This window comes from Podarcis muralis, chromosome 4 (genome assembly GCF_964188315.1).
Source record: "Podarcis muralis chromosome 4, rPodMur119.hap1.1, whole genome shotgun sequence".
Taxonomy (NCBI): domain Eukaryota; kingdom Metazoa; phylum Chordata; class Lepidosauria; order Squamata; family Lacertidae; genus Podarcis; species Podarcis muralis.
In genome coordinates, this window is record NC_135658.1 from 53,009,907 (window position 1) to 53,036,987 (window position 27,081).

At 39.4% G+C, this 27,081-nt stretch overlaps 1 protein-coding gene across 2 annotated transcripts; it reads right to left on the bottom strand.

Moving 5' to 3' along the window:
* On the bottom strand, window positions 1-27,081 carry PAXBP1 (PAX3 and PAX7 binding protein 1). Of its 2 annotated transcripts, none has more exons than XM_028727051.2 (18): window positions 26,455-27,081; window positions 22,910-23,035; window positions 21,816-21,992; window positions 20,636-20,857; window positions 19,642-19,745; window positions 18,584-18,804; window positions 17,247-17,436; window positions 12,807-12,930; window positions 11,389-11,488; window positions 9,956-10,071; window positions 8,637-8,836; window positions 7,867-8,011; window positions 7,634-7,755; window positions 5,981-6,057; window positions 5,808-5,874; window positions 3,083-3,229; window positions 1,799-1,953; window positions 1-1,024 (listed from the first exon to the last, which is right to left on the bottom strand). In XM_028727051.2, exons 1-18 carry the CDS (start codon window positions 26,939-26,941, stop codon window positions 907-909), a joined length of 2,898 nt encoding a protein of 965 aa, XP_028582884.2. In that variant the 5' UTR covers window positions 26,942-27,081; the 3' UTR covers window positions 1-906. The 2 variants fall into 2 exon arrangements, with proteins under 2 accessions (XP_028582884.2, XP_028582883.2); XM_028727050.2 differs by having other exon boundaries at window positions 22,910-23,038; window positions 26,455-27,080.

A 27,081-nucleotide genomic window follows, 5' to 3' on the forward strand; every position in this document is an offset into this window, starting at 1 on the left:
TTCAAAAAGCAGACTGTACATTTAATATTTTCTTTACATCACATGACAGGAGCATCATCAAGTACAATGATCCAAAGTTATTTAATATTTCAATTTCTACTTTTCTCAAGTATAATATACTACACTTGAAGATAAGCAGACTATCTACAACAGTGACAATATTCTTCAGAATTCAAACTAATCTCAGTAGTAGCAAGCCATGACTCAAAAATAAAAGAATTTATTCTTTAAATATAAACGATGCAACATTTTGGAATAGTCAATATTGTGACCATAGGATATAAACAAATATGTGGACATGGGGAAGGGTTAATAATCTGAATTATTAAATTGTGAGAAAATATATTGCCAGTAAGAGTTAAAGGGATAAAAAAATTATACAATGAAGTGTCTTGAGTTTTAATTGTGACCATACCATTACCTAAATGCAGCTGTGAACTTTCAGCTATTTTTGTCACCAGTACATACACTTCAAACAACACTGTTACAATTTTGGACACTTCTTTACTCTTACCCAGGTCATACTATATTCACATATTTATGACCAATTTTATTACCAAATTACTGAATATCTTACTTTGAAATAAACCATTATTTCAAACATATAACTATGGGAATATAAATATTTGCAGATCAGTTAAATGAATTTTACAGTGTAGAATTTCCTATTATCTAATGGGCAGTTTAGTGACTAGATGGCCACCATGTAGTATAAAAATTTTGTAAACAAGATGCAGTTTTCCTGGCTTCTTTTTCACTTTGAAGACATCAATACTCTTACAGATGCTGTATATAAGAATGCACTTTGTATTAAAAACAATCGTTTACAATATAAGAAAACTTTACATATGTACAAAATTACACTTCAGGAATGATTTTTAAAGCCCAGAATTAACAGACAAAGTTTTATTTCCCTTCACTTAAATTTTTTAACTCTTTCACATTATGATCATTTGCAACTGTTGCAGCATGGTCCAGTGCTCGAATACTTGATAGAAGTTTTATTATCTGTTTTATATTCTCCCTAGGAAGAGAGGGAAGAACTTTAGTTAGTGCTTTTTGCAACTTACCATCTGTACTTTTCAGAAACAATTGAAGATACTGTTTTGACAAACTTTTCCACCTGGATTTTTTTTTTAAAATAATTATAGCACCTAACTGTAAATAAAACCTCTAAGCAGTTTATGAAAAGGTCTCTGCCTTAGGTGTTCGTTCTGTATTGTTTTTAATGTACCTTTAGGACATATTTTGGTACTGTTTACCTGTTTTATAGTTTATTTGTAAATCGTCTTAAAACATGTAAAAGGAGATTAATAAATAATCTGCAGTAAAACTCAACTGTCTGATGTGCAAAGATGAGGTGCTGAACAAACCAGGACGCTGTACTGGCACACACAAACAGTAGGAAAACACTTATATTTTTTGTATCAAGCTGTTTGTGATTTTTAAATTAAATATACTATACACATGGCTAATTTTTATTACAATAATATTGGTTAAGATCCAAAAAGTCTCATGTACAAATCTAAAATACTCTCATACTTAAAAGGATTCTTCAGATTCCCCCCCACCCCTACAGTCATCCTAAACCAACCCCCTCAACTTAACAACAGTTTATGGGATGTATGGGGAAAGACTCCTGCAAAGCCTAGTTTATGGCTTTTTGAATCCTGATTGTATTTTATAAAGCCATCTTGAAATTTGTGATAAAATTAACAAATGGTAAATAAATACCTAAAATAATACAATAAAAACAATCACTAATTTTTAAACTGAAACAGTGTTAAAGATAGGTTACCTTGCATTTCTTTTTTCTACATCAGAGCTTCCAATGCTATTTCTGTATACTGTATCAGCAAGATGAACAAGATATCTACAGAGGTTTTCTAGATGTGATATTGTCTTACTTCCTTTAAGATTAGTGAACCACTGTTTAGGGAAACAACTGATTACCTATAGAATTGAGAAGAAAGAGTGGTTTAGGTTGAAGCAGTAATTACTGAGTCTGTTGTTTCTGACTTTGCTGTTTTTGTGTTTTAGTTGCTGGTTTGCTGAATTTCATCTGTGCTATAGGAATCTGCCTTTAAAGAGCTTACTCTGAAAGGCAATATATATGTGAACTTCTACCATTTTGGCTGGTTTCATTATCATGATTTTCATCATTGTTTATTATTATTCATAAAAGCACCTAATATGCATCCATATAGTACAAAAATATTAACAACAAGTCCTTGGCCAGATTCATAATTTAATTAACATATTTCGTATCACCTTTCAGCAACTGTCAATAAAAAAACTTTGATATCCTTTGATATCAATTTATTTATTTTACCCAAAACATGAACAAACCCAAAGTCTTATGATTGTCAAGTGATCTCTGTGTAAGTGATTAACATAAAATTTTTAGAAATAAAGCCTGGCAGTTTCTGTGGCCGGCTAAGTCAAGAAAGCAGGATATGTGGAGTTCTCCCCCCCCCCCCGAAACAGTGCTATGTAAATATTTCAGAAAAGATAGTGACTTGGTCACTCAAGCAGGCTTCAGGGATGAATGGAGATTTCAATGTGGACTGTTGTTCACTTTTATACCCAACTTTCTAGCCATTACACTGCACAGCATCTTAATACATTTGCAGTATACTGGCCTGGTTCACACATCATATGTAAACAAACTATGGCTTAATGCGATCAAATACTGTTCTAGTGTACATTGCTGTAAAGCTCCAGAAAAGCTCCTCCCTGCTTCTGCCATATCACAGCTGGTTTGTTGTGTTGTATGAACTATGACTCAGGCAACTGGGAAAAACAAACCACAGGTGGTCAGCCAAGAACAAACCATGGGTAATGCTTATGCTTTATATGGAGAAAAACAAACGATGAGTCTGGCTTCAGGTGACATGACAGAACGGATTCCGGCTTCTTTTGTTTGTGACACAGCAGCAGCAGTGTGTACTAGGATGCTGATCCTTCATGTTAAGTCACAGTTTACTTTAAATCACGATTTCATGTGAACATGCAAATCAGGTCACTTAAAAAGGATGCTTAGCAATAGAAATGAACGATTAAAAATTACACTTTTACTTACACTTTGAGCTTTCTTAATGCTATCATCTCCATACTCAGAATTCTGGAAAGCCATAAGAATGTATCTATTTAGCAATCCATCTATTGATAACTCTTGTAAGGTTTTGTTGGAAAGGATTCCATGCCACTGCAGAAAGTTTCCTAATAACTGAACATAGATAATAAAAAGTTGAATATAAAAAGCAGAACTATTAAAATATACATCTTTTACATCTGCAGATAATTATCAATGAATGAAAACATTTCCATTTTAAATACAGAATTTAAATCTGAATTATATGAGCCATAAGTATCCATATTTTCTGCTAAGGAGTATTGTGTGTTATTAAAGAGGACTGCTAGCTCTCTTGCTGGAGCAGGAATTTGTTCTAGCCTGAAGGGACAAATAACCAAACCTAATATTTCTGTAGTACAAATCAATCAAAATTAAGCCTGGATACTACTGATTTCCATTAGGAAAAGTTACGCATTCTTCTTTTCTCAAGCAATATGTACTTTTATGGGAACCTATAAACCACAACACATAAAATATTAAGTATTGCTGCCATCAGAAAAGTGGCCAAAATTCTCTATGTGGCAGCTACAATGACTGACCAGCTACAGAAATAAATTTGATTCCAAAGTAAGAATACACGCTATAAGTACTTCAGGACTTTGAATTAGGCCTGGAAGACCTGGCAGCCACTGGAGTCGGGTCAGGATTGGTATTATATGCTCAACCCATCTTGCCCTAGTAAGCATCTGGCCACTGAATTCTACACCAGCTGAAGTTTCTGAACCATCTTCAGAGGCAGTCCCATGTATAGCATTGCAGTAATCTAACCTAGAGGTTATCAGAGCAGAGATGACAGAAGTTAGGCTATCCCTGCCAGACAGGGGCACAGCTGGGCCACCAACTGAAGTTGATGGAAGGCATTCTGCACCTCAAATCCACCTGAGCCTCAAACGACAGCAATAGATCCAGAAGTAAAGCTAAAAAAAGGTAAGACCTAGAAGTACTCCCAAGCCCAAGTACCTGCTCTTTCAGAGGGAGTGTAACCCCATCAAGAGGACAGAACCTCCCATTCATCCAGTCTAAGGAATCACCCACTAAAAGTGCCTCAATCTTAGCCGGACTGAGCTTCATTTGATTGGCTTTCATCCAGTCCATTATTGAGGCAAGACAACAGTCCAGCACATCCACTCCCACACTTGCAGGTTTAAAGGAATAGAGCTGTCTGTGGTATTGCTGACAATGTACTCCAAAACTCCAGATGTCCCCACTCAGTGGTTTCATGTAGATGTTAAACAGCATGGGGGAATAAAACTGAACCCCGAGGAACCCAACATTGAAGGCTCATGGGGCTGAAAAGCACTCCCCAAGCACCACTCTCTGGAAACCATTATCCAAGTAGGACCGGAACCACCGCAAAGCAGTGCCACCTACCCTCAACTCAGACAGCCACTTCAGGAGGATATGAGGGTCAACGGTATCAAAAACCACTGAGAGGTCAAGGAGAATTAACAAGGACACATTTCCCCTGTCTCTTTCCTAACATAGGTAATCATACAGGACAAAGCAGTTTCTGTGCCAAAACTGGGCCTCAATCCTGATCAAAATGGATCTAGGAAATTTAGTAACAAACATTTCCCTGGACTTTTATGCCTCGTGAATTTCAAATTTCTTATTATAAACGGTTGTTGATGTTTCAGATTCAGAACACTCAAAAAATTTTTTTCCTTTAACTGTATAAAGAATTCATAGTTAAAAACTACATGTAACATTAGCACTTTCAAAAATGCATGTCATCTTAATACCACATATATACAGTAACTTTAAATATACAACAGGGATGGAGTATGTGTGGCCCTCCAGATGTTGGACTTCAACTCCCATAAGCCCAAGTCAGCATGGTCAATGATCAGGGATGATGGAAGATGCAATAAGCATGGGGCAGTAATGACAACACCTTTTATGCCAAAGGGCTGCATTCTGTTTCAGGTAACCTTGCAGGTGCTGTTTATCAGTAGTGGGTGGGGACAGCACAATGGGTGAGACTCTTACTTTTATACAGTAGGTCACAATCTACCCACACAAATGTCAGAACTCTCTCTCTCTCTCTCACACACACACACACACACACCCCACACCCCTCTCTATCTTCCTTCCAGACAAGCAAGAGGCATCATGACAGTTCAAGGACATATACTAGACAGGCAAAGGCACTTGCGGATGTGGCCTGTGGGAGGCTGTGTGGTCTAAGGAGTTTTGAGAGCACAGGGTTGAGAGAATAGTGCGTATGTGGTCTTCCATACACACAGCCTTTGGAATCCAACGTATGCAACGCAGCAGCCATGCACCATGATAATCTAAGACAAGTGCTGCCAAAACAGGACGCATGAGCACACATATGCCCACAGAGACCTCCTCTGCAGGCTGGTTGGTGCCCTCCCCAAAGTTAGACTTAAAATAATTCTACTATACGCAGAACAGGTTGTGGTGTATACATGGTTGCAGGTATGTGTGCTGCCCACAATTTTGCTGGTTTGCAAATGTGCTCAGGGGGCCAAAAAAGGTTGGTGACCCTGAGTTAAGGTCACAAACGCAGCAATGCTGGGTTTGGAGACAGCATGCCTACTTTCTTCCACAAACAAATTCACTTCACACTCAGAGTCAGTTACCAGTTATCAAAAGTAAACTTCAGTAGCGCTCCTAAGTCTGAAACTTCATCTGTTTGCTAGCTCACCTTCACTGAAGACCAAAACTGCCGCTGGAAAAACAAGTAAGGACCAGAATTCTTGTTTTCTAAGACACTGAAAAATAAAAGTTTTATTTAAACTTCAGTAGTATAGATGATGTGAACTGTTGATGTGATCTATTGTCATAATACTAAAAGATTCTGCAAACCAATAATCTTACCTTTTGGGATAAAGTGGCATGAATACATCATCATCTAATGTTCTCCTCATTCTAAGCAAGAGGCCTTTTAGTAATGTCTGAAAGAATTAAAATTTAACGCAAGTGTGAAGTATTTTTTAAATTTCTTTTTAGCACAAATCTAACCAAATATCCCAGTAGATACTAGTGCTCGAGAAGTCTGTCATGATACCAGATTATTTTTACCAACTTTATATTTTCCATTAATTTGAATTATGCAAGTTAGCAGAAATGGGAGACGCAAAATTATGAAAAAAAATGGGAGGCACTGAATTTGTGTATGCAAAACAGGGTCTTCAGGTGGTCCCTGAAGATCTTTTGTACAAGGACAGGATTTGTTTTCAGCATGTCCTAGAAACAAGTTCCACAAAAGTCACTAAAAACAGTGGCCTGGATCCAACTGACTGCGAGAGGATTTTGTTCATCTAATTGTGCTTCTCTGCCTCTTGCTGCAGCCTCCGGGAGACAACAGATTTTCAGTTAAAAGAGGGGATAAATAAGTTTTTAGTTTTCTTTAAAAGCAGACTGATCTATTCACATCTGGAATATGACTGGCAATTTTAAAGCTACGTTTGATTAGGTGTTTCTGAAGAAGGAGTAGCAGATATTTTGGAAATGATCACAATTCAGAGAGTTTAACTTAGTGGGCAGCATTAAGCCATGGCCGTAGTAGTGATATAAATATAACCTCTCCTGGTGTTATATGAAAACATTCCATCAGGGACCTTTGTAAACTCTGTTATGAGTTCTGCAACTCTCATTTGTAGTCTGCTATTTTCATCATTCCAATAAAGCCATGAACAGAGTAGTGATACAATAACTACTACAATCAACACAAGATAGTATTACAAAGGTAACTATCTGTAAACAAACAATAAACGTCCATGAATATGGCAAAAGTAGTTTCTTTCCAAAATAGGTTTTATCTTAAACAATTGCAAACACAGTAAATACAGAGTTCACTTTTAATATACCAGTGGTTCAGTGCTTGGACGTCGTTCTGGTAATCTGGCATCTCAACACTAAAGAGCGTAGTCATCAAGCTTTGTAGTAAATAATACAGTAGCACCTCGGCTTACGTTACTCTCGGGTAATGTAAACTTCGGGTTGCGAAAGTGGCAAACCCAGAAGTGTTTTGCCGCTCACACATGCGCTGAAGTGGTCTACCATTTTTGTGCATGCACAGAAGCAGTTTGCCGTCGCGCGCACATGCGCAGAAGTGGTCCCTCTGGTTGCCGAAACCTCGGGATCCGACCAGAGCTCCGGAACGGATCCCATCCACAACCGGAGGTACCACAAGACAGTATGTAAACGACTTAAAGTAGGGGTATATCTGTCCCCCATCTGCATGTTTCCATCGGGAGGAGCATAAAAAGAGGACGATGGACAGAAACTACTTTTGCCATTTTTATGGACATTTATTGTTTGTTTACAGATTTTCATCATTCCAGCAACACATATTACTGTGAAACACCAATCCCTAAATAGTTACCAGTTACATAACACAAGGGAACTACAATTGCTTCTATTTTAAAATTAATTTAGGATTAAGTGCAAAACATGAGTGAATGTCTTAACAGTAGCAACCAGACATAGCAGTCCAGTCCTACAAAAAGATAAAAGAATATTTTTTACCTGTGTGTTTTTGTTTTCTGCATGTACCACTGATGGATAACCATTTACTAGTTTCTGGGTAATGGCTACCATCCTAGATGTCTGTGTTGTAGAAAAAGGGTCCCATACATTTTCAGCAAGTACTAACAACAACAAAAAAAGAATTATTACTTCTCAAAACTAAGTGTTAAGATGATGTTGCTAAAAATTAGAAACTGTTGTGCTTTTAAAATGACTGTATGTTTATAAAGTACCTGTTAATTTAGGCAGAACCACTCTTTCCACAATAGTAGGCAATAGTGAAACATCAGCATCATCTTTCTCTTGGTCATATTCTTCACATCCATAAAATAGCAAAGATTCAAACCACAGCATACTCTCAAAGTCTTGGCACTTATCCTATTAAAATAAAACATTGCCACTATAAATATGGTTTTTAAAACAAAATACTAATCAAGTGTGAACGCTCTATCAATATGTTAGTACAAGCATTTAGGATAGGTGCCCCCTTTTCAGAATGTCCTTGTAGTGCCAGGAGCACATCATATTTTCTGAGGCTGCGCTGGCACTGTCAGCATGTTTTTTTCAGTCACCTATTTGCAAACTACTGCGTCAAGGCTGATCAAGTTGTAGAAGCCACTGTTCTGCACCGCAATACCATCAATATACTGTCGCAGCAGACTGACAAAGAAGCTAGTTTCTGTAGTTCAGGCCTACCATTTGGACATTTATGACCCAAGGTGGCTTCCAACACATATAAAAACATAATAAAACTTTAAACTTTAAAAAATGCTGATACAGGGCTGCCTTCAGATGTTTTTTAAAGTTGTATAGTTATTTATCTTCTTGATATCTAATAGGAGGCCGTTCCACAGGGATTGCACCACTGCTGAGAAGGCCCTCTGTCTGGCTCCCTGTAACTCCTCGCAGTAAGGCCCTCAGATCCCGAGCTTCTAATCACTTCTATGTAACCATTTTGCCTTAACAAACAGAACACAGTGAGCATGTTTCAATTTTCTCTCACCTCCAAAGGGTTCCAGGTAAGTAACTGAAGTCTTATTAAAGGATTTAATAGCTTAGGTAAACAAAGGCCAATATAAGCATCATTGTAAGAAGACGAATACTTGAAACGCCATGCTTCAAACTGCGACTTAATGGCGTCAATGGATGAAAAGTTTTCTACCACATCTTCAAAAACTTTGCTGGACTCCTTCAAAATGCGATCTAGGATAACAGTATTTTAAACAGCATAAATTAATCTCCTGCTTTATATCTGCAATGCAGTTTCAGGCAAACTTTCAAGCAAATATACTATAAAGAAATTGTTACTATCTATACCGCTTTGGTCAGATACAGAGCTGAACGTGCACAAAGAGGTTGGCAGAAGCCAACTTTCTTACCCTTTCTTCCTCATAGCAGTCTCCTATGTCCTCTGCAAATACTCTCACTGAGGGGCTTGGGACCCTGCTAAATGGTGGTGGATTATGGTGGTGGCTGAGTGGAAATGGGGAGATGGCCTTTTCCTAATTTCTAGGGATTCCTCCCTTTCCTCCTTTTTCAACAGGATCTAGACCCTTAGCAGAAGGTGCTGGAGGAGGGGACTACCAGGGGAGGAAGGGGCAAAGTCATCTTCTGCCATCCCTGTGACACAGTTCACTCTGAATCTAGCCCTTTCTATTGTTTATATTCTGCCTTTTTATAGCAATGGCATAACAAAGTTATTTTTTTCTTAAGAAGTTGGTGTTACAACTACTGTACGGTGTTTACCTCAGTGTATGAAAGTACATGACTTAATTCGAAAGTGTGCCCGTGGTGATAATCACTTGAAAGCACAGCATCATGGAAGTAGTTCCATGTGGCAAAAAAACCCCTGTGAATAGTTCCACTTCAAAGGAAATACATGTAATTATGAAACTTACACCCTGTCTTTTGTCACATCCTGAAGGAGGCTTACAAGATCCCATACAATGAAATTCCTGATCCTGACTATTCAGAGAAAAGCAGCAGTCAAAATAGAATAAAGAGGAACATGGTATGAGCCAAGAAGCCTGACTTTTGCAGAGTTTGTGTGTGTTTTACAGCAGGAGGCTCTCTTTGCTAGTAAGATAAGGGTTAGACTAGGGCTGGAATTCCTTCTCCAGCTGCCTGAAATGAATGGCTGATGATGGCAGAGAGCAGCATTGGCCTCTGTCATTCTACAGATGAGGTAATAATTCTACATTTAAAGCTGCTTTTAGAGCATGGTTTAAAGTGTCATACAATCTAATCAAATGAAATTTTCTCTACAGAATACTGGGATCTAGATATTACTATGACTTCTGACATTCAGATGAATAATCTGACCTCGTTCCATATTGAAGTTTGTAGTATCTGTTGAAGTTTCTTCGTCATCACTAGAAAGGCCTTCAAGGTGATCAGCCATCTTCCCAGATTGCTCTCTGGCAAGTCTACGACGAGCCCTATTAAAATGAATGGAACACAATGTTGCATTGAAGTTAGAAAACCAAGCTTTTCCCAAACAAAGGGTACTTGTTATTTTAAGGAGGGATGCATCTTTCCTGCGCTCCCTTATTTCAAGAGGAAATGAAGCGGAGTTGAAGCCATCTGACATGTTACAGGACATGTGTTATTCGATGACTAGTACCTCAGCCCTGAACATTTTGCTACTTTCCCCTTCGCCTTAGTTTGGGATTTGTCATATATCTAGCAGCCAGCCTCCACCTCCACTGTGCCGCACTATGTAAGACTCAAGCAATGTTCTACCTACAAGGCGAGTGGCCCATCATTTATCTGCAAGCACTTGAATATGTAGGCTGTATACAGTGGTGCCTCGCAAGACGAAATTAATTCGTTCCGCAAGTCTCTTCGTCTTGCGGTTTTTTCGTCTTGCGATGCACGGTTTCCCATAGGAATGCATTGAAAATCAATTAATGCGTTCCTAGGGAAACCGCCTTCAGACCAGGTCCGGGGACAGACTGTCCCCGGACCTCTTCTGAAGGCTGGGGGGGGGGGGGACAAGGGCTTTTCTTCCCACCCCCAGCATTTTAAAAAACCCTGGGACAGCGGAGGACTTCTCCGCTGTCCGGGGCGATTTAAAAGCCCCTGGGAAGGCAGGCAGGGGGGACAAAGACTTCCGCCCCCCCCCCGCCCGGCTTCGCAGCAGCGCTACGAAGCCCGGCGGCTGGGGCAGGTGTTCCCGCCCCCCCCCCACCCCGCTTCGGAGCAGCGTTCCGAAGCGGGGTGGCTGGGGCAGGTGTTCCCGCCCAGCTTCGCAGCAGCGCTACGAAGCCCGGCGGCTGGGGCAGGTGTTCCCGCCCCCCCACCCCGCTTCGGAGCAGCGTTCCGAAGCGGGGTGGCTGGGGCAGGTGTTCCCGCCCCCCGCCCGGCTTCGCAGGAGCGCTACGAAGCCCGGCGGCTGGGGCAGGTGTTCCCGCCCCCCCACCCCGCTTCGGAGCAGCGTTCCGAAGCGGGGTGGCTGGGGCAGGTGTTCCCGCCCCCCCGCCCGGCTTCGGAGCACCGGGAGAAGCGATCTCCCCGCCGCCCCTTGCTTCAAAAGAGAAGACCCGCTGTCCCCGGGGCAAGCTTCGTTTTGCGAAGCAAGCCCATAGGGAAATTCGTCTTGCGAGGCAACTCGAAAACGAAAAAACCTTTCGTTTTGCGAGTTTTTCGTCTCGCGAGGCGTTCGTCTTGCGGGGTACCACTGTACTACAAAGAGACAGCAATCATACAGAACACGCATTCCAATACATATAGAAGTAACCTAAATGCTGTTGTACCTTCTTGCTTCTCTTTCTGCAGTCCGCCTTTTAACATGTTCTTGGTACAGTGTTCTGTCTCGTCCAAAAGAATCAAGGTTTGGTGCCATCAGGGCTTTACCTGTGAGAGTACAAACACTGAAATTAGAACACCCATCCTCCAGTTACAGGAAGCATAATAATGACAGTGTTTTTAGCGGGGATTTTTCTCAGCGGGTCCCTATAAATCTGAAATACATCTATAAGTTTGACAATTATAAACCCACACACACCACACAGATAAAGTGGTGGCGGCTGAATTATCTTCTGAGGCTGAATTGGGTAAAATATTTGAGTGCCTTCATCGTTATGTGCAAAAAAAAGTCACAATCAACTTATCACTCGGAACTCTTCAGTAACAGTAAACACTTAAAAAAATTACAACATAAAAAACTGTTTGTATTGTTTAAAAAAGCATTAGTGTTCAACATTTATATGGAGTCAGACCATTGTTCTATCTATCTCAGTATTGTATGTAGTGACTGGCAGCAGCTATCCAGGGATTCAAGCAGGGGACATTTTTAGTTCTACCTAGAGAAGCCAGAGATTGAACCTGGGACTTTGGCATGCAAAGCAGATGCTCTGTCAATGAGCTACAGTCCTTCCCCTCTCCATACAAAAAATACAGAAAAATATTCCTTTAGTACATCTAAAACAGGTCAAATTTCTATTCTTGGTGAAGAACACTGAAGAGTATCAGGAACTGACAGATTTTCAGTTGGTATTAAGACAATTAGTACTGTTGTAGGCTACAATCTGATATCTGATTGTTGTCATATACTGAACATTTGAAAACAAAAACTAGAGAATTTTTGGATGAATTTTCCTATTATCTACCAGCTTGGTATCAAAGAGGGAATAAGATTTCACCATAAGTACTCACTTTTGCATAATTTATTTTACAAATTTGTCCTAGCAAAATTGCCTAATACATATAAGACAGGAATGTTAGCACAGGTATTATTTGGTCTAATGTTTGAAGTAATGAAGGCATGCATGGCAAACTGTACCTAGATTGTGTTGGGTGGGTGGGTGGCTTTTTGTAAGCTGCAGAAATAAATATTATTCAAAAGCTAAACTTCGATCAGAATCGCCTACATGTTTTTTTTAGGTTTAGAGAACATTCTAAAAAATACTTTCAGGAAGTGAGGAAAAGACAACATATAGTTACACACACATCTAACGTGTAAAAAGGGATCGAAGCCAGATGCTATGGCTTTCAATCACTGAGACAGAGAACAGGAAAGGCACTGTATAGAGTCTGAGCTAAGATTCTTTAATCTGATTTTTTTTCTACCAGATTTAAACCAGACATGCTTTCTGGTTTCACTTTAAATTAAAACTGCACTATGTAAACAAGGTTGTTTAATGAATAATAAAAACCTTCAAGATGGACTGACTTGAATGGCTTGAAAACTCCGAAGATTCATCTTTAATATCATCTTGTCGTCTTTGGACAAGGCGGGAAGCTCGCTGTTTGTACAGCTGATGCATTGCTGATTCAAGTTCGTTAATCAGGAGCACCTGTAAAAATATAATACTCCGTAATAAAAAAGTCTTCAAGTTTTAACTGTATGGGATGCCACCCTATTCCAAGATATACAGCTACACATTTAGCTGCATCGCTTTCTTTTTACTGTTTTAACAACTGACTGCTATTTAACTCAAGAAAAGTGCATAGAAAAGAATGACAACAAGCTACCTCACGGAAAGCATAAGAACAAGCCTGCAAAGAAGTCCACAAAAGTTACTAGTCTGTAAGAACATTTACAAGGTTACCCTACAATATATATTCAATAGAAAATTATTTCACTTGGGAGTAGGCCAAAAGAAAAAAGGGAAACTCAAAGCTTCTTTACTTGATCACTTGAGGGCAATTTGGACTTGCCATAGACTATTAGACATGTGTTTACTTATAAGCCAAAGAACAAATATATAGTGTTGAATCAAGAGTTAAGCACAAGAATTACCAAGATAACTTCCCCACTCCCTCCTCCCCATGTCAGCCCTTAAGAACCCCAAAATGCTCCACATAGTGTTGGGCAACTCTGCTGAATGGGGTGGGCTATAGTGCAGAAACTAGGGAAACCCCCCAAAACCTGACAGAAGCAACTTCTTTTGTATTTTAAAAATATTTTCTACTGTTTTACTAATTATTTTGATTTTAAACTGTTGTAAGCAGTCCATAGTAATATACAGTCACTAAATAAGATTGGATTAATAATTTTATAGAAAAGAAGGTGCCTTCGCCTGATTTTAAGGCATTCCCCACCTTTCCCTTCAGCATAACTCCTAGTCACCTGGATTTGAAGGAATACTGCACAGGCTAAAACGTGCATTGAGAAAGTCACTACACATAGCTCCCCATTTGAAGCAAGCAATCACTTTGGAGTTAGATTTCAAGCTGCTATGGCCCACCTGCTTGTTCATCTGAATCTATCCTTAATTAATTCTTTCCTCTACTAGTAGTCCAAGTAATTCCAAATTTGTTTTAACTGTTACTTAATAAAACTGTTCTAGCAGGGACTTTGCAATGACCTCAGTATTTCATGAGATCACTTGATGAAATAATTAATGCACAATAAAAAAGTTTCTTTACAAATTGAGAAAGAAAAGACAGAACATTTCAAGGAAAAAGTGAATTTGCATACAGGAAATATCTCTCTTGGAGGTGATATAATGGAAAAAATATTAAATATTGGACAGAAAGCACAACTTCTTTTCAGTCAACGTTTTCTTAAAAAATAAAGGGCAATTTTTAAAAATCAGTCTTGTAACCCAATGACTGAACGTATTTTCAATAAAGTTTATTAAGGAACTGGAAAGATTTACTTACATTCACAAAAGTCCAAAAGCAGTTACAAACATGAGCGTTCACGCTAGACACAAGGTTGGTTTTTTTTAACCTATTTTAGTTATTCTACTCTTGACATTTTTCCACCAGCAACTGAGGCTGAGTGGCTGCAAGCACTACCACATTGACACAATGCATCCTGCCATCAACATCACTATTTCTCCATGAGTAAAGCAGAATCTTCCTCAAAAATTCAAATCTATTCAAGCTTTTACATTCTTTGCCAAAATATTCAATTCAACTTTGCCAACTCAGGGGAAGAAGGAAAGAGGCAGAAGCAAACATGAGAAAAGGGCATAGCCAAAGAAGACAGTTGTATTTCCTGCTGTTGTTTCACAAGCAGGAGCATCCTATGTGAACAAGCAGGGCAAAGCTATCTTGCTCTGCCTCACATGCTCAACACAATCCATTATATACAACCACACTAGTGTAAAGTGAATAGGACTCTTCTTGCATTAGTTAAGAATTCATTACTAAAATGAAGCAAAGCCCACAAACATTCAGAGTGTACTGCTAGCTACAAGTTCATAGTGCAATTTTCAGCTACGTTTAACGAGTTTCATACCCACCCTACTGAGATCTGAAAACTAGGTTACTGCAACACAATTTTCTGCTTCACTAGTCTTTCCATGTCTGCCTTCCTATTTAGTGGATAGAATCTAAGTTTTAGAGAAAAGTTTTTTCATCCATACAGAAGAGTCATTCCAAACACATAATCATACAGTCTATGCTCATAATTTTACTAGCAGAAATCTGGATTCAGATCACCATAGTGGGGAAATGGAGTAACCTGATCAAGACCTACTGATGCTTTCTTTGAAATCTATTTTGCTACATTGTGCAACAGAATCCCAAGCAAGTTTACTCAGACATAAGTCCCATTGTATTCAATGAGATTTACTACCTAGTGCCCAAGTTTACCATTGCAAGCTTAATTTATATTTTAACTGTTATACATCTGCACTTGAATAGAACTACTAGTTTTCTATACCAATACAGTGGTACCTCGGGTCAAGTACTTAATTCGTTCTGGAGGTGCATTCTTAACCTGAAACTGTTCTTAACCTGAAGCACCACTTTAGCTAATGGGGCCTCCTGCTGCCGCTGCACCACGATTTCTGTTCTCATCCTGAAGCAAAGTTCTTAACCTGAAGCATATTTCTGGGTTAGCAGAGTCTGTAACCTGAAGCGTATGTAACCCGAGGTACCACTGTATTACTGTTAACTTTTCTTCAAAAATACACGATTGAATCCTACTTTCTATTCACAGGATAGGATATTCCAACCTTCCATTCCCTTCTACATCCCATGAAAGTCTCCTTATAAGACTGGGGGAACATCTGGGACGGTATGGCTTATGATGCTGAGTGTTGAAGTAGGGAGGATAGAAATCCTGAAAAACCAGGGGCTGACCTGGGGCATGAGCCTTTGATTTGCACAACTATACCTTTAGATCCAAGCCAAAGCAACTAACTACATTAAAAAAACTTTCCAGGGAGATACAGGGAAATGCAAGGGCAAGGGAAAGACCGTCTGATTGTTGTATACTGCACATCAAATATTTGATTCGCCTCCCTCTTGGTGTCCAAATCTAGTGCTTCATGATTAAACTGAAGGTTTATTGGCTCAATTAGTGGGACCAATCTGTTACAGGAATACAGAATGAAAATGGAAATACAACTTCTAATAAGCATTAAAATAAGTTATCTGAAGTTTACACTTCCATCAACAACTCCAAAACCGTTGCAGCTTACATTTCTACCAAAATCTAAAAACAGAACAAAACATTCTGAGACTTCGATACTTGTTTATTTAAATGGATTGTTTTCTCCTGCTCTGGGGGCTAGGACCCTATTCAAGTTACAAGACAGCAGATTATGACTGAACATCAATATCTTAATAAAAGTAAGAGCTGTTTGACTATGGAACCAACTCCCTTTCAAGGTGGTGGACTCTCCCTTGTTGGAGGTTTTTAAGCAGAGGTTGGATGGCCATCTGTTTTTCTGATTATAATGAACTTGCTTATGTTGTAACTGCACAATATTTTCCAAGCCTTGGATTTTCTTCTGGTACTGTACCTTCAGATTACTGAGTTTCCAAATTATTTGCACCAGGAGGTTTATTATTTACAAATTAACACAGATATTGAACTTACTAGATATCTTACAATATGACATAACCAATAGCAAATTATCTCCACAGGAAAGTTTAAAAGAATTCGAATTCATTTATGTTTAGTTTTTAAAAAATGAAACAGCAGAAACAGGAAATTCATCCTGAACTTGGTGCAAACTGATGCCAAGTTAATCAGTCCTATGGAATTCCAGGAGGCTTACTCCAGGTTGAATGTGCACAGGATTGAAGCTCAATCCCAACAATTTTTTAAAATGTATTTTTAAAATACGTCCTTCCAGTTCTAGGAAAGGCAAGTTGCAGTACAGATTAGTAAAGAACTGCCTGAAATCCAATTTAAAAGTACAACACTTTGTAACAAAGGGGTACCTGGCACTTGACACTTATCAGCAAGATAAACTGCTTTTTTCAAACCTTGCTTTAAAAACAGTATATTCTTCCTATGAAACTGGCCTGGGTTTCCAATATACCATGGGGAAACCTGGGCTTTAAGTGTTCTTCCTTAACCAATCCTGGCTGCGAAGAAACTGGTCTGTAGAATCCTTATGTAGGTCTCAAGTGTTGTTGGGTTTTTATGCTGGGAACCGGGAAATGCAAATTAAACAACCAGAATCTGAGTCATCATTGAGAACTACAATGGTTTTCAGAAATAAAATGCTTCTAAGAATGAGAAAGGTGGCATCACAACCTGAATGCCAACGCTGTTGTATTCCAACAATGACTTACATTGTTTTCACCACATTTAAAACCAAACCTTCAAACATGTGCCGAGTGTTTCATTGGCATGTACAAGAGAACTGAGCACATACTAAACTTCGTTACTGAAAAAGATGAATATATTTTGCATTCTTACCTTTTCATTGAAACACTCAAGCAAGTCTTGGACATACCCTCGCATTTCTTGCAGAAATTTATACCGTTCACCAACACCCCCAGAAGACCCTTCCAATCTTTCGATTGCCTTGGTAGACTCTTCACGTCTTTGCAGATGCTTCTCATGTTGCTGCTGATTTGCTTTGTGAAATTCTCTCATTGAGTCCAACCTAAATGTCAATGGACGCACGTTTACATCCCAAAGCATACTGTAACCTACAGTATACATGCACTATTTTTCTTATAGTAAAGGAAACTACAAGAAACATTTAAAGCTGTATTGACAGCTTTAAAGAGATGAGGAAACTGTGGCCTTCTAGGTGTTACTGGCCATTTCTACTGTCCACTGACCATACACAGGCTGGTGGTCCAAGGTGGTCAGTTTCTCCATCCTCACACTACCCCAGCCCCGAAATCTGTGCTTTTCCAACCCTCCCCAACTTTCATAAACCCAAAGCTTTCCACATCTTTCTCTACTCCAAAAGCACCCTGCACACTCACTACATATGCTACTTTTATTTCTTCTTCCAGCTGATGCATAGTATACCCAGGGATCCTTGGTGTACCCTCTACCAACCACACACAAAAGTGGCAGTTTCTTTAGTCAATTTTACCTCATTTCTGAATTGTGTTTGAATCCTATGTACATATTATGTACATAAAGCACCCCGGTTTATATGGCTCTTTATGCTATATACAGGGTATTTATTATCTAACCACATTTCCCTTTGCATACTCAGTATCCTGAATTCCAGTTGCTCTCAACAGAAATGGGAAGCACACAACAATTTCTCTGACCATAACATTAAGAACTTGCTAACTCAAATACTTAACCTTAGATTAAAGGTGTCATTATTTATCTATTAATCTGACTCACCTTCAAGCCATTACGATACATGCTTATAGTAAGAAGCACATGCAACTGCTCAGTTAATCCATGTTATTTCCAATTTTCAGTAAATGTTACAGCATTTAAAACTACTAAAAATGTAATGTTAAGCCTTTGTCTAAAATGTTTACCTATTCAGAAAAGAATGGTTTATACTTCTAATAAAAATACAATGTGGTAAGCTAACTATTACTGTTCTTTCAATCCCTTGGCTACAAAATTAGTTTTCAGTGTCCATTCTTTTCATGTACCAATCTTCAACATGATCAAATGGTCATTTCCAGGGAAGTAATCCAAACAGCCTTTTGAACAGTTTTCTTCCTTTTTTAATGAGGATGTATGGGCTTCCATTGATGAAATTCTGCATCTGCCCCCCAGACTGAACCTAGAGGACAGGTCTTAAATTTTAAGAAGTTGGTGTGCCCTACCTGTCTTTAAGCTGTTTCTTTACCAAATCAATAGTAACAGGAGTCATCTCATTACTGGGAGTTTTGAAAGGTATTGTATTATCTGTTTTGTGAGATTTTGTCTCCGATGATCCATAAGCAGCATATGTGTAAGGAATGCCATAAGATGAACCATAAGGCATTGTATGGTAAGTATTCTGGTAGTACAGGTTATTCACTTCAGCAGGTTGACTTGCTTGAACCTATGGGAACAAAATATGTGTAAACTTTATTACAAAAACAAGGTCACAAAGCTAATTCAGTCCAACAGGCAATTTTTAGAAATTATATCTTAAATTCTACCTGCCCATGTATATGTTTCATGTGTACACAAGTGCTTATTAAGGAAAGAAGCACCTCAAAACATTCATCACTCAATGATTAAACAGGGAAGATTTGATTGGATAATTCGTCCTTTCAGCTATGCCTACATCCCTGGTTTTACTGAAGGGGCACTTTTATGATGGGAGGAGGAGAATGGAGGTCCCCTCTTCTATTCTTTAAAGTGCACTGCCAACCAGTCCTATTGCCACAACTCTCAGATCCTCTATTTACCTCTCGCCTCTCAGTTGTGGTCCTGACCTGTTTAAGGCTTTATAGGTCAAAACTAGCACTCTGAATTGGACCTGGAAACTAATTTGCATCCAGATTAGGATTGGTATTATACGGGCAAACTATTTTGCCCAGGTGAGCAACCTGGCCGCAAAATTCTGTACCATCTGAAGTCTCCAAACCTTCTTCTGAGGCAGTGCAGTGTATAACACACTCCAGTAATATAACCTAGATGTTAGATTAGATCTAACCCATGTTTTATCAAACCCTGGTCATGTACCAGTAGGCCTGTTCAAGAAGTGAAGAATAATGGGTCAGGACAAGGTCAGCCTCAGAACTTAGCTGTCAAATCTCTATGTCACAGGTATCTACACCTCTTTTCTCCCCTCTAGCACTGGCAATTGGGGGTAAGATGACAAATCAGGAGCTTTATTTAGCCAAAGCGTCATCATTTGCTACTACAATTTTAGAATTCCTTTAATACATGCCTGAGGTATATTAATGCCTTTACGTATCTGTTCTTGCTCCCATCGACTGAGTTCTTCATCCTGTTCCCCAGCAATCAGGGCTTCGTCATCACTTCCTTCGATACCTGAGCACAAAAACATAACCATCAGTAGGAATAGCACAGACTAAATAATGGCATATTGAATACTGCATTCGAGTTTTCTAAAGCTTCCATGCCTTCAATGAAAAAGGCAAACATGTAGCCCTGTTTCTGAGGGAATCTCAATATGGGGGCATGTGCCCCTACCTCATATTCTGTTGAGTGAACTGAGGTGTACCCAAGTATGTTTGAGGAAAGAAGATTTTTGCAAATTCCTGTACAAAATAACCGGCTCTGCACCCTATCAGCCAGATTTTGCACTTCTCTTAAAGTTGCGACAGAGTTCACAGTAGTTTAAACTTTTCAAAATATGAATGAAAATACATCTTTTTGTATTTCTTAAAATCACAGATTAATGCAGAAGCAGAACAAAATTGTGGATAAACACTTGCAACAGTGACATATATCAGAAACAGATATTTTGTCATTTTTAGTTGCACCATGTTTGACCACAGGCTCCTCCTCCTCATTCATACTCCGATATGCAGCTATAATAACCAAAAGTACACTGTATAACTGGAAAGGCACTTCCATTTGTGCATGATGATTTCCCCAAACCCATCTCCACTCCTGATGCATTCCCCATGCCATATGCTAGACAATACCTGAGCCTCAGCAGTGTTTTTGGAGGTTGCAGGGAGCTTCAACAAGGAGGCAGAGGGAAAGCCTAACTGTGCAACTGGATTTTCATTCAAGCTTTAGATCCAAGCCAAACTGTTTACTGTAACTACCAATGAATTTATAACATGCAACCTCACTATTACATTATACTATTAAGCCACTGAAAATACAGTTTTTGAAAACAATTTACGTCAAACACTTTTAATAGCAACAGCAGAGCATTTGGAACTTATTGCAACTTTTCATCATTTTACCTATTTCCTCTGCAATTTTTTGCCTTTGGGACTTCTCTTTCACAGAAAAGACTATTCTTCGCTTCTCATCATCATCTTCATCATCACTGGCATCATTTTCATCTTCTCTAACAAGGCGCCCTTTCCCTGGATCACTGTCAAGTGGCAAAAAGTCCCCAAGCTCACGAGCCATTTGGCGCTTTTTCCTAGCAGCATGAATAAAAGCAGCATCTGGAATTTCTCCTAGAAAAAAAATGAATGTGCTTTTTAAAAGCCATCAGTTATATTCAATCGTGTGTTCACATGCTACAGTTCCACCTGCATTCCAATTCCAACTGGCTGCAACAGAGGCACAGGCAAGACATCATGACCTACTCCCTCAACCAGGCTGGGATAATCTGCTATCCAGCTCTCCTCCAAATATTTCTTCCCTTGCAGCCATCCCACCTGGCTTTATTGAAGAGAGAGTTGATACAGCAAGGCTTGCTGCGGCAGTACTTTCAACTTCTTGGTTATGTAAAAGTCAAACAATAGCTGAATACTGTATGAGTAGCCACATTGCTGAGATTAGTGCTTTATCAGATAAAGACAAAATAAGAAAAAGAAAATGTAAAGCTTTCAACATGCTTAGACAGAACAAGATCTCCAAGAAAAAGCACATCACATCCACCACAGGCTGCTACGTTCCTGTGATCGGAATAAAATGCAATTAAGTAGAATCTGAAGTAGTAAATAAGACCAACAGAATCAAATTTACTAAGCCAGAATTAGTTCTAAATAATTCATCAAACAGAAGTCAACAAGAAAAATGACAGATATACAAAATCAATTTGTCAAAGAAGATTAAGATGGACTATGACTTTTAAATAGATATTCAAAGATGGAAGCCGATCAATTACATAAACTAAATCAAATCTAAATATTCTGTCAAGGTATTAATAAAAAGTGATCTAATTAAGATAATGAATTGTTTTCCCTTTCCCCTAATTTCGACTTAAAAGGCCAGCTAAAAATACCTGGTCTCTGAAGTAGAAAGAAGGAGCAACAGCTCCAAAAAGACCCCCATGCAGTGAAGATAACGGAACTGCAACTGCGATGGGGCGTCATCCAAGTACACTGATTGACACAGCCCTGCCTATGGAATGAGAAAGGCAAAGAATTCATCCCAGGATAGCCTCCTCCTGAGAAAAAATACACTAACCTGGACGCAGAACATTCAGAGAAGACAAAGTACTTGAAAATGCTCCTACAGCTTTTGGCTTTTCTTCTTCTTTCTCACTTTCAACTTCCATCTCCTCTTCTCCTTGTTCACTGTTTGCAGCCCCATCTTCTTGAATTGCATCTTTAATCTGTCCTGTCTTATCAGCAGACTGTTCGGCTGCAAAAAAAGTGAGCTATTGAAGTATCGTTTTGGGGGGAGATTTAACTATTTTTTAGAAACTCACATTATATACACCTGAGATAATAGCCCTGTGCAGTCCACAGATGTGGCCAAAACTAATGAATTTTGGAACTAGAAAGTGCAGTGAAATAATTGACAAATATGAAATATTAATTTGATTTCAACTGCTCCTTAAAAGGTTGGGGAAAGCACATGTAGGAAAGGCTGAACTAAAACGTGAAGCTTAATAAGAAACGTTATTTAGGTTATTAACATACCTTAAATTGGGTTAAGAACTCTGCACCTTAGAGCTGATGAAATTTTCATTAATCTGAACCGTACTTTATTTGAACATCTACATATTTAATTGGTACTTGGTACTCTGGTTGCTGATTGGCAGTGCTTTTTTTCTAAAAAAATGTTTAGGGGTACTCTCATTTTCCTACTCATATTGAAATACTGCCCCTCAAGGAGGCCCCTCACAAAGTGTTTAGGGATATTGCGTACCCGTGTCCCCCCAGAAAAAAAGCACTGCTTATTGGTCCTATATTATTTGAAACTTAAATTTAGTTCTTACCATTATCAACTACCCCTGTACTTTTTATTCATTTTCAAAGTTAGTTCTCTGTTGAAATCCCTTCCCAGGAAACTTTGCCTAGCACCAACACTGATTTATTTTCAGTGCCAAGAAATAACTGTTTTATTTTCCCTAGCTTTTAAAGTATTTTAGGCATTAGACAATATTGTTCAACTATTCTGGTTTTATCCATCAGTTGTTTTTACTATGTAGTTTACTATATCTGCATATTTTCACTTTGTAAACCACACTCAACTGGTTGAAAGTTGGCATATAAATATTTAAGCATAACAGCATAACATTTCCTTTTCAGCTATAATTTCAAGATAAAGATTACCATCTGCTAAAGAATTGGTTTCGGGTTTTGTCTTCGATTTTTCAAGGTCTTCTTTGTATTCTTTCTTAAGAAGCTTTACTATCTTCTTGCTGTAACTTGATTTCTTCACTTTAAAAACTTCTTCTGCTTCTTTAGGAGAAAAAATAAGCATAAATGAGAGAAATTACAAATCGGCAAAACAGTGACTGTCTCTTCAGCTATATAAAAGGTGTTATATAGTGCATTAAAATATATTAAATCCATCATTTTAACTTGACTAAATCAACAAATCCAGTTTGTTTTTCACAATAGCTAATCCTTACAATGGGAGAACCCAACCCACAGCTCCTGTGCTATCCCAATACCACAAGTCCTAATTTGTTGCAAGAATGAATTCCAAAAGTTCCAATAGCAAAACAATACCCATAGCACCTGAGGTGCAATATATATATATACACTTTTAATGTAATTCTTTTAAACTCTTTGTTGGATGCTCTTCTTAAAGGCTACATGCTCATAATTAAAAGGCACTTTTAATAACTAAATTTTATTACTTTACAATTCTTCATAAAGAATCTTAAACCAAATCATAGAAAACAGCACAACAGAATACAAAGTAGGTAAACATAATTTTAACTTAAGTTCCAAAATTGGACACCTGCAGATTAATAAGCCGTTTTGTTCACTACATGTAAAGGAAGGGTGTATTGACATGTCCTAGACCTAGAGCAACGTTCTTCTTTGAAATTAAACGTTCTTTTTTGAAATTAAATTTACAGGGCTCCCCCCCCCGCCCCGTCAAGGCAATCATTAAGTCAACACATACTTTTGCAAATGAATACTTTTGCTTTCCTAACCCACACATTACCATTTCTTAATTCTATTTACCCACAGGCCTCTAGACAAGGGCTGTGCTTGTTTCCATAGGAGTGCTCTTTACAACAGTCTTTCAGTCAGGTACAGAAACATTCATACAAAACCAATGCATGTATTGTCACTTATGAAGGATGTATGTAAATAGCAAGCTATCCTTTTAAATATATTTAAGTTGTAACTGAGAACCATATTTGTATATCTTTTATTAGAGGGAAATATACACTTGACTGCATCCTTCATAACTGATGTGTTCTTAAAGATTAATTCCCAAGTGTAAAACATCATTTTCAAAAAAAGTCCTTAAGGAGGTCCAGAAAACACACATTTGAAAACTTCTATGTAGATAAACCAAATAAATGTCAAATTGTCCAAAGTTCATGTCTGGCTTTTAGCATGGTAACTTGAGTACTACATAAGTTATCACACAAGTTTGTTTCAGTTCAGTGTCCTACCTACAATATCACTGTTTATTTTGGAGCTCTGATGAATACATTTGTTCCCAACAGTACGAAAGATTTGACTGGTTACCTCCAAAATGTTATATCAAAGGAAGACTAAGAACTTTCTGTTCTAACAGCTTTTAGTTTTTGAAATCTCTGTTATAACCTGCATTTCCTGAAATTCTGATATTTTAGCTGCTGCTTCTGGTGTTTTACTTTTTTTATTTATCCAACTGATTTTCTTTATGTTGTGAGCGACTCTGAATGTTTTTTATGACAAAAATATAGGATATAAGCCATTGAAAATTATAAAGTACACTCTCCACCTGCCTAACTTCCAGAGGGGAGGAAACTCAAAGAAAAAGATGTCATATACCATATTGGGTTATATAGGCAGCTTCCTACTATAAAGCTATTCTTGAGTATTTATCAAACAAAGACGTTTCATTTTTATTAGAGAAAAACAAACTGCTCTAGTTTGCCCCAGCAACTATCAAAACTTGCTTCAACATTTCATAGGGTGGCCAGATGAAATTCCAGTACAGGAATTCCACATCCTCTTTTCATAGACATTTAATTTTTGTTGGCTACTTTGTTTTTGTGAGGATGGGGTTGGGCCAAGACAGAATATCAAGCAGAAATGAGCAACAGTTAAAAGGCAAGACAGTGTGCATATTCCTATACTCCAGGGATGGGAAACCTGTGACCCTCTAAATATTAAATAACATCAAGCTCAGTCACCACAGCCAATGGTCATGGATGATGGACGCTGTAGTCCAGTAACATCTGGAGGGCCTCAGGTTTCCAATCCCTGCTATATTCCCATGCCAACAGCACAACCCTATATGTGTCAACTCAAAAGTAAATCCCATGGAATTAAATGAGGCTTACTCAGAGTTAAGTGGTTATAGGATTGCTGCTTGAGTGTCAGCCCCCCCCCCCCAAAAACAGCCAGACTTATTACTCCCTAGGCTTGTATAGAATCACGCTGTTCACAAACTGTCATGAGTACTGGTGTAAGACAGACCCTATATGGGAATATTTTAAAAACATTCCCTCTCTAGGTAAAAAAATAGGAAAGTATGTAATATGTATACAGAAATGCAAAGTTTGGTTATACAAACAAAACAATATCTGTTTGTAAATTAACAAGGTACAGTGGTTGGATTTGCACCACTGTCAATGAAATATATTAAATGATATCAATGATATCAATAGGAAAATAGATTTATATCCATTGATTTAAATAGACTCTTTCTTTTGCTGATTTAAACTCAATATACCTTGCTATCTTTGCAGTCTCTCAGTGCTCCTCTAACATTAATAAGGAAGCAGTAGCACCAAGTTGGCAGACAAAATTATTCATGCAATTAATTTAGTACAGACTGACAGTGTTGTTCTGGGAACAGGACTTGTTGGCTGCAAATTTATTTTGGTCAGAAATAGAACTGCCAGTGATGACTGACATTTATGACCCGGTTTTCATGCAAGACTATCTCTGCATGTGGCTTTTCCCTCTAACAATGCATGGATCAGTGAAGAATTAGATCCCCACACACTTCTGTACGTGTTTACAATTAAGAGCTGCAATTGAAACATGTAACTCTTTCATACTATGCACTTACTTTCATCACACCATGGTACAAAATACCTCATTTAAAAACCTCTCTAAGATATATCTTTGGGGCTTTCCTACAATAACTCAGTAGAACGTATGCATGCTTAATGTATGTTTACAATGAAGCACTTGAATGTAACGTAACATATGCATATATGTATGTCGTGTGTGAATGTGGGGGGGGGGGGGAATGGAGGCCATCCTCAATATCTCCCGCGGCCATTTTACAGATTTCTCCCCAATATTTCATTTTCAAGCCAACATGTGACATCTGTACCCGATCGGAAGCGCACCTATTTTCTACTCTACTGAATAATCTCCATAGTTCTGAGCTGCGACGAATTCCACATATATATCGTACCGCAGAATGATACACACGCTGTAGGCAGTAACGTGCAGCCTAAGCGGAAGCGCTTTGCCATATGGCAGGTAGGTTGTAAGCTAGCAAAGGCCGGAGGAAGGCGGGGGACGGGAAAGCCTCCCCGCCTGAAGCAACCGAGTTTCAAATTACTGGGGAGGCAACGCTGGGTGGAGAAGGCGAACGGCAGCGAGTTCAACGCTGACCCGGCAGCGGGAGCAACTAGGCCTCGGCCGAGGGAGTGGAGACGAGGGCGCCCGCTAGGCTCGCTCACCTTCTTCTTCGTCTTGGAAGCTGAGGAGGCTGAGGCTCCCGCGTGGCGGCGGCGGCGGCTCCTCCTTGTTCTTGTTCTTCCGCTCCTTCAGCTTAGAAGCCGCCGGCCCCAGCCCGTTGTTCCCCGGGGGCGTCTGTTGCGAAGGGGGCGGCGGGGCAGGGATAAGAACAGGCGGAGGAGGCTGGAGCTGCGGGGCCGTCAACCCGGCACCGCCGCCTCGGCCGATCGCTTCAGGGCCGCCGAAACCGAAGCCGCCGCCGCCGCCACCGCCACCGGGACAGGCTAAGGGGACGCAGCCCGTCGGGAGCGGCAGAAGCGGCGGCTTCGGACCCGGCAGCAGGTCGGCCTCTCCAGAAGGCCCATCCCCTCCCGGCGGCGGCGCCGGCGGCTGTTGCTGCTGCTGAGGCGGCGACTCGTCTCGCTCTTCGTCGTCCTCCTCAGACTCGTTCCGCTTCCGCACGTTCACGCGCCGCGCCTTGCGGAACATTCCGCTCAGGCCCAACCGACACCGGCGCGCGGGAAAGGACCTGCACAGGAAAAAGAGCGACGGACGCAGAGGCGCAACCACCGCAGCAGCAGCCCGGAGAGAGAGAGCGCGCGCGCGCGCACACCGCCGCTCGCTCCTCA

Excerpts from the sequence above, each read along its gene's own strand:
- PAXBP1 (XM_028727050.2), bottom strand. The coding sequence starts at position 26,941 with ATGTTCCGCAAGGCGCGGCGCGTGAACGTGCGGAAGCGGAACGAGTCT. Across the intron at positions 8,837-9,955 it reads AAACTTCAATATGGAACGAG|ATCGCATTTTGAAGGAGTCC; the intron begins GTCAGATTATTC and ends CTGTTATCCTAG. Across the intron at positions 8,012-8,636 it reads TTACCTGGAACCCTTTGGAG|GATAAGTGCCAAGACTTTGA; the intron begins GTGAGAGAAAAT and ends TTATTTTAATAG.